Source organism: Haliotis rubra, unplaced genomic scaffold, assembly GCF_003918875.1.
Source record: "Haliotis rubra isolate DU_JTF1 unplaced genomic scaffold, ASM391887v1 Scf72, whole genome shotgun sequence".
In the NCBI taxonomy this organism is placed as follows: domain Eukaryota; kingdom Metazoa; phylum Mollusca; class Gastropoda; order Lepetellida; family Haliotidae; genus Haliotis; species Haliotis rubra.
Genome location: NW_025767435.1, coordinates 445,063 through 459,962, shown reverse-complemented (window position 1 = coordinate 459,962; position 14,900 = coordinate 445,063). Strand labels below are relative to the sequence as shown.

General features: G+C 40.7%; 1 protein-coding gene across 4 annotated transcripts in view; it reads right to left on the bottom strand.

Moving 5' to 3' along the window:
- Positions 1 to 14,900, bottom strand: part of LOC124259353 (purine nucleoside phosphorylase-like) — a 60,858-nt gene that overhangs the window by 11,117 nt on the left and 34,841 nt on the right. For 3 of the 4 annotated variants that reach the window (XM_046693476.1, XM_046693477.1, XM_046693475.1), the window contains exons 2-3: positions 8,903 to 9,072; positions 8,179 to 8,282 (exon numbers count right to left, since the gene is read on the bottom strand). In XM_046693476.1, the coding sequence (XP_046549432.1) occupies positions 8,179 to 8,282; positions 8,903 to 9,072 (274 nt within the window). Of the gene's footprint in view, positions 1 to 8,178; positions 8,283 to 8,902; positions 9,073 to 14,281; positions 14,404 to 14,900 lie in introns of those variants that run through there. The other variant, XM_046693478.1, reaches the window with a different exon arrangement.

The window sequence follows — 14,900 nt, the reverse complement described above, 5'->3', positions numbered from 1 at the left end:
ATATCTGGCTGTAAATCCTTTCTTAGCAGCGTAATTGACAAAACTGTGCCATTTGTCATCGTACAAGTTACGAGTTGAGTAACGTAGTGCAAGCGTGACCGCTTTAGCCGCTCTGGCAGAATAACCTCTCTTATTCAGACATGCCTTGATACAATCCATACGTGAAGTTGGAATGCTTCTGGTGTTTCGTGCACTTGTTTGGTGTGCGGATGTATCAATAGATTGGCGCGTTGTGGGAGCTGAAGAATTGGTTTTCCCATTACTTGAATGAGATCTGGAAACCAAGTTCTTGCTGGCCAGTAGGGCGCGACTAAAATCAGATGGAGGCTCTGCGTTTGACTGATTTTCTGTAAGGCTTGTGGGATCAACGCTGGAGGCGGGAAAGCGTACGCGTTGAGTCTCTCCCACGATATGCTTAGAGCGTCCGTTGCCCATGCTAGTGGGTCTGGCACTGGCGACAAGAATGTTGTCAGTTGCTTGTTGAATCGAGTGGCGAATAGGTCTATTAGTGGAGATCCTATTTCCATGATTATTTGATTGAATATCTCTGTGTGGAGCATCCATTCTGTCGGCGACGGTTGGTGTGGCCGAGAGAGAGCGTCTGCTAAAACATTCTTTGCTCCTGGAATGTGGCAAGCTCTGACATGTATGTTTAGATTGTCGACTAAATCGAACAGTCTGAAACAACGAGTGAGTAGATTCAGTGATCTTGTTGAACCTTGTTTGTTCACATAAAACGCCACTGTTGAATTGTCTGTGTGAATCATCAACTGAGCGTTCTGTAGTAGGTTGCTCCAGTGACTTATGGCGTTTATGACTGCTTGCATCTCTAGCAGATTTATGTGACATTTGCTCTCTTGATGGCTCCATAGGCCTGACGCTGTCCTGCCGGCTCTACTAAGGAGACGCCTGCGCAAACATTCAATCTCTTGGTCCACCAGAGTAGATGTGGTTTGACGTAATCTGGTAGACTGAACGGTAGAGGGTCCTCGAGATGAGCATTGATGAGGACTTGTAATGGACGTAATTGAAGCCTGCCTCTGACTGTCAAGTCTTGAGCTGATGTGAGTAGTCCCAATAGGCTCTGCCACTGTCGTAGTGGTAACGGAGAGAGTAGGGCTTGGGGAATCAGTTGTTGGATCTTGATCCATCTGTCCTCCGGGACTACTAAACAATTCTGAGCTGTAAGGAATCGTATACCTAGAAAGTGCAGATCCTGCGTTGGTTCTAGGTCCGACTTGAGTAGATTTACTAACCAACCTAATTGAGTTAGTAACTTGATTATAAAGTTCAGCTGTAGTCTGAGACGCTGTGGATCTGGATCCACTTGTATACCGTCGTCTAGGTAAAATGCGCGCAGACCTTGACGATGTAGGTATGAGACAATAGGCTTGGTTACTCTTGTGAATACCCAAGGGGCTGAAGTGATTCCGAAGGGAAGTACCTTCCATTGGTAATGTTTGCCGTCTAGGATAAATCTTAGATATTTCCTTGAGCTGGGATGAATCGGAATGTGTAGATTTGCGTCTTGCAAATCTATGCTGGCCATGTAATCTTTGGGACGAATTAATTGCCGAAGTTGTGGTAAATGTATCATGCGAAACGTTGGTGGTTTGCATAGATATTCTCTGTTGAAGGTGCTCATGTTGTAAATGAGACGATACTTCTCCTTGGAATTTTTCTTCGGCACTAGGAAAACTGGGGAGTAGAAACCTGGTACGATGTTTCGTTGATCCAGAACTTCTAAGGCCTGTTTGTTTAGCAGAGACTGTACTGTTTCTCTTAACATAGGTAGTTGTGCCGGATGAACGTTGAACCCTGGGGGGTTGACTGTTAACGGAGGCTTGGCCTTGAGTTGTATTAGATATCCGTGCTGTAGGATGTTGGATACATATGGATCTTGTAGTGTATAGAGATTCATATGGTTCTTGCTGTGTATAGAGATTCTGTACATTGCTTATCCCAAGAGCAGGAGGCTAGTAAGCCTTGCCGACGAGCCATGGTAGTAGTTTCAGTAAGCGCTGATAAGTGCTCTGTAAGAAATTGGTGGTCTCTTTTTTGCATGAGTAGAGCTGAGTAGATCATTCTATCTTCCTCCTCTGTAGAATTCTTGAACTTGGTGATGAGAGTTTCATTAATCGTTCTAGATCTATTCAATCCAAAGAACATCCTCCTGGCGATGGTATCTAGTTGAGCGAATTTGCGATCGTCTACTTTGTAACTTCTGGACTTGGCATCGCTGATTAATTTAAAGTTGTCATCAATATCCTGGGCCTTGAAAAAGGGGTCCATATTGTGTCCAGCAAATTTCTTGGTATTGAAGACCGGGAAATGTGTAGATTGGACTTTTGAAGATTTGCAACAGGCTGTATCCAAATTAGCTGGTACCGCTGCAATCGGATCAATAGGAGGTAAGGTGATATTGTCTACATCATCATCCTTCATCAGGTAAGTCTGAGTTGAATTCTCGTTCTTCGATGGGGAAGCAAGTTGTAACTCATTCACCATCCAGTATCTGATCTCAGCATCTGAGAAAATGATACCTTCTTCCTCTGATGTAGGGTCACATGTCGGAGTCCTAGATCTGTAGGACTGACTGACTGACTGAGTTTGGTTTTACGACGCTTTTAGCAATATTCCAGCAACATCACGGCGGGGGACACCAGAAATGGGCTTCACACATTGTACCCATGTGGGGATTCGAACCCGGGTTTTCGGCGTGACGAGCCAACGTTTTAACCACTAGGCTACCCCACCGCCCCTAGATCTGTAGGAAGATCTATGAGAGGACTGTGGTGAATGGACTGACGAGTGGCTAGTGTAAGGAGACCTTGGAGGAGACATCCTCGGCGAACGCTGGGGACTTCGCGAAGCTCTTCTAAATCTTCTGGGCGAGGTAGATATGGAGCCACTTAGCCTTCGCGACCTTCGCGAATGTATCGAGTCAGTGTCCGAATCGACATATGAGCGCTTGCTTCGCAAACGACCTCTGTGTTCTACAGGGTGTGGGCTCGGCGAAGCGCTCCTTCTCCGCAATGTCCCTCGCAACTGGATAGGCTCTCGCTCCTTCGCGGAGGCGGCCTGGGACTTCCTTAGCGAAGTGATCGCTATGGGCTGGGTTGCCCTTCGCAGAGGCGCGTTTGTGGGCTCTGGGGCCCTACGCGAAGCCAAGGCGGGCTCTGGGGCCCTGTATGACTTATTAAGTGTTGGGCTCTGGGGCCCGTGGCTCTGGGGCCTCTGTAAACCGTAACGGTCCTCCATCAGTCTCATGATTTGGTTAACCCTCAATCGTAAACTCAGGCGTCAGCGTAGGTATCTCTGGTTGGGTGTTTATCTGCGCTGTTGTGACGGTAGCAGATACTGGACGTTTCTTATGACGTACATCTGGAATGATAATCGGAATGTCATCATCATATAAACATAATTCTGAGACAGGTAGAATATCGGAGGCAAAATTATTTGTAGTTTTCGTAGATTTCCCTTTTGACGAAGCTGTGGACCTGGGGGTTCGAAGCGTACGTTGAGATGATGTGGACGCTTTCCTAGTCTTAGACTGAGAAGACGGAATGTCTTGAGATGAGGTCGCTTCTTGGACATAGCGGACTGCGTCCCACGCTTATCCCCCGAGGGAAACTCCGGCATGCCACCAGCCGGTGGCGGGTCGTCAGTCAACAGTTGACAGTTGACAGGGTATAATAGCTTCCGATCTATTAGCCATGACTGAAGATTGTTTGCGAGATTTATCTGCCTTCGGTCTCAAAACGGAACATAAATATTTATCAAAGGCAGCAATTGGTAAATTAATACATAATTTACAACGAGACAAAAATAGAACATGGAGTAATGCAACTAGGGCATTTTAAATGTGGATCGGTAGCAGAATAACGTAGTTTACAACCTGTGCAGATTCTCATGAACGTAAACTGCTGAACAAACACGGCGAACCGTGAATAAAACAGCAGAAACACGACTAATAATCAATGCAAGTTGAATAAGGATACTAGTTACACCTCTATAACTGAATATAAGAGGTACTAAACTAAATATAAATAAAGGATATAGTGTGTTGGGAGACACAGGCGCTCTCACGTCCAGCTCACTGGGCGAAGAAGAAGAGAGTGAGGCACATGGGTTCAGGTGGCGCCCTCGTTCCCGCGCTTGTGGAAGGGAGGTAACTCGTGGTGAGTACTAATTAGTGATTTTTTAATTGAAGGGAACTTCAATTGGGAGATACACGTGTTCCACTATGTTCGCAAGAAGAAGAAGACAAGCAATAAGCATGAGTCAGGATAAGGAAAAATATAGGTTTTCGGAGACTTTTTCACCAAACATTCTAACTTGGAATTAAAACTTTCTCAGCATGTTCAGGACTGACAGATCAATACAGATGTTCAATAGCGATATTGTGCGTGATGATGATTCTCTGGGCATCATAACATGACATGACCATGATGACATGACATGACATTACATGTTAAAACTCCTACTGACTTTTACAATGTGCCAAAACATTGACTACTTAACCCCCTGGGACCCGTTTCACAAGGCTCTCGTAAGCCTAAGATCTCGTAACTTTTCTCGTAGCATTCGTACTTCCTATACTGTAACATTGACTTACGATAGTCGTAGCGATACGAGAGCTTCGTGAAACGGGCACCTGGATGCCGAGTTATTTGTCAGGTGCACATTTTCACAAGGTTTGAAAAGTGAGCGTTGTGCGGGAATTGCGCTCGCGTGGTCCTGGATCTATGTACGGCTATAAAATTACACAGAAATGTAGAATATTAAATTTCCTATCCGTTGGTATAAATAAAAATGCAACTACCTCGGCGGTTTGAGAAATAGACCTTACTGAATGTTGTCAAAATGTTTGTTATGCGTTAAAAAACAGTAAATTTTCTCTGCTTTTTTTGCGCACCGATAAAGGCACTGTGCTACGATTTTTTTAATTTGGTATCTTTACGGAAAGTGTGAGCGAAGAAAATACAGCCTGATATCTGAACGACATAAGTGTATATGAATTGGGTTTATGTGCTTATGCATAACGTTATACGCTCAACATTAAAAAAGACTAGCAATAAATGTCAAAAATGGATTTCCTTCTATGACGTCAAACGACGACAGAGAGGTCATTCACCTATAATGATAAGGGGGCATAACTCCGTTATGCTTAACACTAGGTAAATGTAACTCAGATCACATGGAGCGAATTTGTTGTGGATACGGACGCTATATTTTCGGTATTTTTTGTTCATGGTGAACCAAACTATTCCAATTCAAAGTTCCCCAATGTGAGCGGATACATTTTGGTAGTTTCACAATTTATAAGAAAAGATGACGACGCACTACATGTGAAATCGCGTAATAGCGATTTGGATGGCCCTATTAGATATGTAAGTTAGTCCTAGATTTCCCATATTCTCCTGTTTGTGTAGATGTATTTTGACTAATTTTGCATCGTCATTACCAGAGTACTAGCCATATCTTCAAATGTAATGAAATTGCTGAAAATAATACAACATTTTAGTTGACGTCATTGCTTGTTTTATGCAATTTGCGACGTCGGAAAAAGATGACATTGGTATGCTGATTAGTATATATCTCACCTAATGTCCATTAATTGTATAAAAGGTCTCGGCTTCTATGTCAGAATTTAACACTCTTTACACAAAACATAAAATAACTGATTTTTCCATTTAAATAGTGTCCTCAATATATCAACAATTTGACGGTTTGACTGTGTATCTTATTGTGAGCAACACGTGCACCTGTTTGGCATCAATTTAATGTAAATAAAAAAAATATATTTCACAACACCCGAATATTTTGTTTAGCATAAGAATTTTCTTTGTTTATGACTATGTAGCTATTTTTCTCTTCATAAGTATGCAATGAAAGTTGCAAAAAGATAGCTTTTATATATAGAACTATATATTAGAATATAGATTTAAGATTTGTCCAAACTAAGACATGACATGGTTTATATAGTTTTAAACAATTTTCGTATAAATATAGTTAGAGTTTGATATCCTGACATCACAATATTTTTTTAATTGAAGATGAATTGATTATATTATCGAAAACAATGATAGTGAATCATAAAACGTTTTTCGACAAACGTGCACCTGGCAAATCAATATACATCATTGTTTTGTCTATACAACGGCACAAAAATATGCAATGATCAAGACAATTCCTTTAAATATGTGTGCATATATATTTCATAACATATATAAATCATTTTCATTATTATTATCAGTTTTACTTATAAGGTCGAATTAAATCGCCGTTCATTAACCTGTTCATATGAAACTGCAATATTAGTCCAAATGCATTGAATATTGTACATCACAGGAACTAAAGTAGCTGCAGTTATGGCTACGTTTGATCTTCTAACACTTGTGTAAAGGTTTAGAATATGGTGTACTGCTCTAATTGTGCCAATTTCTTATGTAAATATTATTCAAACAATCAAAAACTTTCAAAGAATAAAACTCAGTAAACTCTATATGCACGTATGATATGATATTGAACAAGACTAAATGTAGATACTGAAGTCAGTTTTATGCAAAAATATCTGAACTACACGCAAAATATACACCATAATACTGACAGTGTAATCGGAAGGATTGGGCGATTGTGTTAACTCTTGTTCAACCGACCTTCACCTCAAAGAAATTGCCTAATATGTACAACAATGTTGACGTATGACATCACTACCGTTGACCGATTTCTTACAAATGGCAGCTTTGCTGACAAGGGTACACAGGATTTTGCGAGGACTCTTCCCTTGATTCAGGGATCGTTTGTACATAAATATGAGATGTAAGTAATCAGAGTGACTCTGACTATCTGTGTATTGTTATATGTTTTAATCGTTTTCATTGTAAGTAAGAGAAGAAGCCAGAAATGCTGATAATTGACGTTGTCGTTTTGCGTGATTTTGTGTCTGTTATGGCGTCACGCTGCACGGAAACTTTGACAATTTCTTATGAACTATATAAACATTGCATTGTATCTATTTATAATTTCCTATTTCTGGCTACGATACTCTTTCCATGCATATTCCAAAGGTATTGAGCCATTGCAAGCAATGAATAGACGGATGAATGTTGAAAACTTTCAGAAAATGCTACGCAGTGTAAAATCGGGAATTTGTCTTTGTTTACATTTCAAACAAGAGCAGTCTTTCGAGCACAGCGTTCGTTTTCACACCCATTATGTTTCTTCTCATTTTATCTAGACAGTTGGTATTGGTGACAAAGACCAGTTGCAATTTGATTCTAACATGTATGGGGAATTCAGTGATGCATTTTTCGGAGCTGAATATGAAATATACGTGATGTAATAGGCATCTCAATACCGGCCTTCGCGAAACGTGACTTTGTAAACGCTATCCAATATGTCGGAAAGCGCTCAATGGCGTTCGTGTAAGTGTATTTTCGAAAACATCCCAACCGATTCTAGATTCATCGGCCATGTTTCAGAATTATCATTAACGATTTCATGTAAAACTGATATCAGTGATCATGAATATGTTATTTTTTAAATTCAATACTCCCAGTAATTATCCGACTTTCACATTTCAAAACATATAGCAAATAACACTGTGAATCGCGATTTCGTACTGTGTTAAAAATGGCGACATTTTCGATGAAGCCTATTTTGAAAGGTCATTTTCAGCACTTGAGGTTTGTCTAAACTAATAGTGGATGGTATCAAGAAACAGGAAATTTCCCGCTGAATTCGAAACTGTGAAGTGTATTTGTGTGCGTGGGATATTTTGATTTTTATTGGACTTCAAATTGGGGGTTGAGAGGGAAGGACATATATGTCCCTGTGGCACCCAGGGGGTTAAGCCACCAGTTCAGTTCCATGGCCCCTGTGTTTATCACCTGCAAGCACTGTAACAGCACGTCACTTCTTGTAGTGCCCAGTCATCTTTGGCACCGCCAGTTGATGACTACAGCTTCAAATCCCAGATTCACCCTGATACAGATTCTTGGTTTGTAAGTACCATACCTACCACCCACACCTACTGACCTAAGCCAAAACCCAACCAATCAAATTCTCAAGCTCCACTCTCACTCACTAATTCCTATTGGCAGAGTTTGTTCTTCTTATTATTTAAACATATATTGTTCCATGGAAACTAAATACATGTTTTGAGTTACCTACCTTTTGTGGGGAATAGCCCTCGTAACAATGAGCTCGCCCCTGCATCATCACCACAGACTTGCCCTTCAGCTTCCCAAACACCAGCCTCCCCTCATGGCCATGAACTGTGGACAGATATGTCATATTGTCAGAAGGCCACTCACTATGCTGGCTGACTAGAATAGTTTCTACTGGAGAGGCTTGTATATGCTCCCCCCCTCATGACAAATGCATTGAGAGATGGGCAGGAATCGGGCAGTTACTTGGCTGTTCCACCAAATAATTTGGACCTCCACTTGTTCCATATTTCAGGGTCGAACCATTTGTTATGAATATGGCCAAATGTTAAAGAATCAGTCTCTGAATGATAAGACACTCTTAAGTCTGCATTAGTTTATGGGGTACAAGCATTTAGCTCTTAGTATGATGGTTGCTCGGTGGAACAGGCCTTGATGGGACGTATCTGGTTATTATTAAATGTTACACTAAGCAATATACCAGATGTATGTTGGCGGCATTGTGATAAATAGTGTGAGCAGCGATCCATGCAATCTGGGCAGGACGACTTGCAATCTGGGAAGTCACCTCAATGATCATATGATCCATCTGATCACCTCAGTGAAGATCTGATCATTCAGATCACCTCATATGACCAGCAATGGTTGCTGGGGACCACTTCTGTGCCATGTAAAGCCATGTATCTCACCTGAAGCCATGGCAATTGTCTAACGGTTATGTATCTCACCTGTGCTGACGGGGAAGCCCTGAATATCCTTGTAGCTGATCACCTCCTTGTCCTCCACACCATCAGCCAGTTTGCCGCACCCGGAGCCTAAAATCATCCCTAGTGTCGGTCGGCATTTCACTCTGTTCAGGACACTTGTAGCGATTTCTTCCACTTCATTGTACGTATAACTGAAACAGATATTGTTGAAATGACGTTATCTAGTTAAACAGTGATGTACTGGCAACACTATGGCTATGTTTCACAAACAGGTCAAGATGGTAAGGGACTGGTCATTTAGTATAAGGGTATTGGGGGTGGGGTAGTGAGGGCGGGCAGGGTGGTCATTTAGTATAAGGGTATTGGGGTGGGGCAGGGAAGTTACAGAAACGTTTCCTGTTATCGCAATCAAGGAAATTTGTAGAATTTCTCTTCAATATACAACATACTTATACAATACATTTGGCAAATTTTGACTTCATTCATAATCATGTTACTTGAACTAAAGTACTGAACTAAAACAAATATACAACATGTATACAATAACACTAACTACCGGTTTATGTTGCCCATACACAGGTGTATAATACAATCTAATTAAAATCAAATCTATTGCTTCTGTTAAAGAAATAGGGCTGCACAATATACCGGCTTACCGTTTCAGACATGAAAACAATACATTTTGTGATACACTGACTGAAAACCGGTATTTTGACATGAATTCGGAAAACTTCGTAACACTCGAAAATCTTCGGATATTTCCGTTTTTTAAATTGTTCTTTTCCTTGTTTCATTTGTGCCAAATATTATTTACATAATTATTTTGTCATAATTAAAAGTTTTTATTGAATTTAATCAAGCATAGTGATTTTGTTGTGTTTTTGCTTTATAAATCAAGCATTCACTCGATTCTAAGTAGTTTTTTTGTTAAAACAATTTCTTACACTATATTGCAATACATATCGCAATATATGCTTTCGCATTGCCATATATTGCAAGGTGAAAATTCTCTGCAATACCCACGCCTATAAATTAATACCTGAGGACATCCTATCATTCCAGAACGATGAAAAAATATTGCATGAGATTTTCAAACTTATTCATGTTAATAAATCAATATTCTGGAATGGCTGATGATATGTCAGTTCAAGCAGTGTTCGCGTGAATGCAAAAACCTGCATGTTTCACGCAAACAATTATCTACAAATCACGCACGATATTTTCTACCTGCGTGTTCTGCACACAAAGCTTTTGTGTTCTGGGAACAAGTAACCAAAAAACATATTATCCCCAAGGAAACAGCTGCGGTGCATGCACACGCATTATTCTTGAGGCTATGCGTTTTAGGAACACAAAGCTTTTTTTTCATACCGGGGACACTGGTTCAAGCCTCTTGAACTTTTTCTCCTGGTCAAGCAAGGGATAAATGATAATTCAACGGAATCTGTTGTACAGCCTGTGTTAACAATATATAGCTTGGATGATTAAAGAACACATTTAGAATTTCAGTTAGTGATTTGTTTGAAATCAGCAGATGAATAGTTTCAAATACACCCAGGCAAATGATTGTGTATATTTTCATGGTTACATGGTGGCCTAGTGGACAGTGTGAGTGAGTGAGTATGGAGCCACTTTTAGCAATATTCCAGCAATATCATGGCGGGGGACACCAGAAAAATGGGCTTCACACATTGTACCCATGTGGGGAATCAAACTCGGGTCTTCGGCGTGACGAGTGAATGCTTTAACCACTAGGCTACCCCACTGCCCCCCAAGTGGACTGAACATCTGTATTGTCAGAATTTCAAACCCCAGTCACCAAACACAGAAGATTAAAACATGGTAATTGATGCTACCCTTCTTAGTGCTCACCTCCAAGGGAATAACACAAGTGAGTGAGTGGTTTTATGCCGCTTGCAGCAATATTCCAGCACTATCATGGCAGGGGACACCAGAAATGGGCGTCACACATTAAACCTATGAGGGGAATCGAACCCAAGTATTTACCGTGTTGAGCGAACGCTTTAACCACTAGGAATGACACCGGGGCTGGTTGGCTGTAATGTACCTGAGGGTCAATGTTGAATTGCGGCATACCTACTGTTTCATCTTGAACAGGCAGCCATTTGTTACATGTAACGCTAAAACATATTTCACCTTATGTAACCTGATAGTCTCACAACTAATTTCATATAGAACTTATAAAATGCTTATAAAATATGAAACATTAGCTAGTGAATACCTGTGAATGTACAAGCACCTGGAGAGTCAGTATACACTTGCATGGCTATCACTTTGACACACTTCTTTTACCACTCATCAATCATGAGATTATATTCTTTACTAAAATGATCTCAGTCACTAATTGCCCAATGTCAATGCATAGAGAGAAAAAATGTTAGCAACTCTCCCAGTTTCATGGACAGACAAACAAGTGAAACAAGAATACGCTCCCGTCAACATCAAGACAGCTGTTAACTTCTGACCAAGGAATCACACAGGTTCATTCACAGTTATGCGATAAGCCACGCCTATGAATAGTTTTCATTGTAACCATGGTAACCGAAACTCATAGGCCCCTAGCAACAGAAAACAATGTCAACAGTGAAATTATATCAAAGTTAGGGTGCTAAATTGTCCTGTTTTGGGGTAATTGTGCTGTTAAGATGCGCTGTGTTTGGTTGTGACATCGTTGTGCTGTGCTGGTGAAGGAGACACCGTTACCTGTCGGCCATGCTGCAGCTACGACGATAACGACAACACAGAGATTGATGATCAATAGTGCTACACTATTCACCCTTTATGTACTGAGAATAGCCTGGGTGAGGAACAAGTTGAATACAACTAACAAGGATATTGACAGAATTAACACAAGTCAAAATTACAAGACACCTGAGTGGGATCAAAACTGCCATGATTATTTCATTATGATTGGACCATATTCTAATGGAAAAGCTGAGTTATAAGGGTTAACATTATCTATATTAAGCAGTAGTATTTCCATGGTAACTCTGCAACACTAGATTAAACTTGACGTTTCTTGCTGTAAAAAATATAGAAAGAATATCAGACGTGATAGACTTGAACTGACCTCCATATAAAAACACCTACATAAAAATACATGCAGTCTTACCTTTTCGTGTCTCAAAAGTATAAATGCATTGTCTTGTGTGTGTTGCATACAATAAAATGTTACCAGTTCTAAGGCATAAGGACCACAAAGCTCCATCCTAACATCAATGGTTATCCTTAATTCCAGAGAAAAGGGATGTCAATATTTCTGATCAGCTGCTGATGAAAGAACTTGCTATTAACCCTCTGGACCTCAAGATCTCCACTCCATCATTTCTGACAGCCATGTCAATGAAGCTGTAATATGGCAAAGTGTTTCCTTAGCAATCTAAAAACTTATGGTTATTCATACAACATAAAAAAAATACATGTATGACTGTTTATCTGATGAAACACAGTAAGGGACCATTCATCATTTATGGCTAGGGGGGTTAATGATGATTTTAAGGGGGTCACCATTTTGTCATGGGAGGTGGGGGTCACCATTTTGTCATGGGGAGGTAGGGGGGTCACCATTTTGTCATGGGGAGGTAGGGGGTCATCAATTTTGCACACATGTACTAGTGGGGTCAGCAATTTTATACATAGAAATATCAAATAGTTGTGCTTAAATTCTTGTGGTGGGTGTGGTGGTGTGTCATGATTTTTTTATATGACATGTGGGGGGTGGACTTACTTTGTACATAAATGGAGGGGGGGTGGTCCATTTACATTGTGCATGTTTCTCCATAAAATCATCACCCCTGCCATGAATTATGAATGGTCCCTAAACATGAAGATATTAATTATAAACTAAATGTGAGAAATGCAACCATACCGTGTATGCCTTATAAGGAATATGATCTGAAGTGTATTGACATTTCTACTGCAATGTGCATGGGCAGAAATAATGACACATATGACAAGGGGCCCAATTTACAATGTAATGGAGCACTAGGTGTCGACCATCTCACCGAGTTCTGTGCCAAGTGTTGCCTGTTTGGTTACACAAGTTGTGTATTATTTTCATGATTTACATTACATGTGTTAAGTGATACTGCATGTGCAGGCATTAATTCTTTTCATAATTGAAAATGAGTAATCTTGATGATGATCTGACTGGTACGGCAAACATTAATCATTTGTTCTCGGGGATCACCCTGTGATGGCTGTCTACTGTTTCACCATCTTTACAAGTCCAGACAAGCAGTTACGTTTCACACAGACAGACAGCGAGACAGACAGACAGCGAGACAGACAGGCAGCGAGACAGACAGACAAAACAGACAGAAAAAAGACAGACAGAGTATGTTTTTGTGTGTGTACATGTGCATGTGTGTACATGTGTGTTTGCAAGTGTGTGTATGTGTATGTGTGCAGCTCCAGCCCAGGGTCAAATCTGACTGCATAAAGTCACAATGCATCATGTGTATATTTCTTTGCACACTCAGCAATATTCCAGCTGCATGATACCAGTCTGTAAATACTCAAGTCTGGACTAGACAATCCAGTGATCAACACCATGATCTACCAGTCAGGATATGATGGTGGGGATCAACCAAGTCAGCGATCCTGACCACCTTACATCATTACCCACCATAAGACTTGCAGTCACCCTTACAACAAGCATGGGTTGCTGAAGCCCAGTTCTAACCCGGGTTTGATTCCCCTAATTTTCTAACAAGAAATGTACAGAAAAACACTGCTTTTTTAATTTTTAAAATGAAACACATGATGACTTGAGATATTCTATGCGTAACTGATACTAAGATTTATGAAGTCGGATGAGGTAGGATACCAGGATATATATATATATACATGATGACGACATAGCTATTGCCGTTATGTGTCACCTGTGACGACACTCAGCTTTCATTGTACACCTGAAGAGCCGTTGAACGGCGAAAGATCTTGTGCAGATATAAAGGAGATTTGACAAGAAGAAATATCTGACTCATATTTTATTTTACAAATCAGTTTTACTACCAAAGGACTTTCTTACCGAGGACCTCTTTACTGATACTTTATTTCTTGCATCCCATTTTCTGACACACACACACATACATAGACACATATAGCTTGGCTATATTTTGATGACCCCCACCAAACTGCTGCCTGTATCAACCCACTATCCCCTGTGACATATGTTCAGTCCGTAAAGACACAGTTCTGCGTAGTTATGGGACTCAAAGTTTTTGGCACACGCTAACTAAATCGGGTTCACTCAGTGATCTTAGCACTACAATGACCATATATCCCTCACTGTAATATTGACTTATGATGGTTCCAGCGCTAAGATCACATTGTCAATGTGGCTTCAGTACCATTTTAATTCAATAAATCCCTTACCTTATCCTTTTTTCCGACTCCATTGATGATAATGGACATATGTGACGTTCAACTTCACCAGTGACTGTGATTAACAAAATAATGTGAAACCAGACCTCAGCCCACTCATGCTGATGCAGCTGGTCCGTCATACATAAATCAAACAATGAACTAACTTGTTGTGACACATGCACTTATACATGCATCAACTTAGTAACCTTCGACCTGGACATCATCATAGATGCACACTACAGCTTGGATAAACAATATCACATGCAAATGAGACGATTACCATATTCACGCTTCTGCGCAGCACAGATCAGCAGATATGTCAACAAACAGATATGTCAACATAGAGGGAAAATATTGTTGATCTGAGTTTTTGTTGTCTTCAGATGGGGGTATTGTAATCCTCTCCTCTATGGACTGACTGACTGACTGACTGAGTTTAGTTTTACACCGCTTTTAGCAATATTCCAACAATATCACGGCGGGGGACACCAGAAATGGGCTTAACACATTGTGCCCATGTGGGGAATCGAACCCGGGTCTTCGGCGTGACGAGCCAACGCTTTAACCACTAGGCTACCCCACCGCCCCTCTCCTCTATGGAAGAAGGATGGGGAAGAAACCCTGCCTG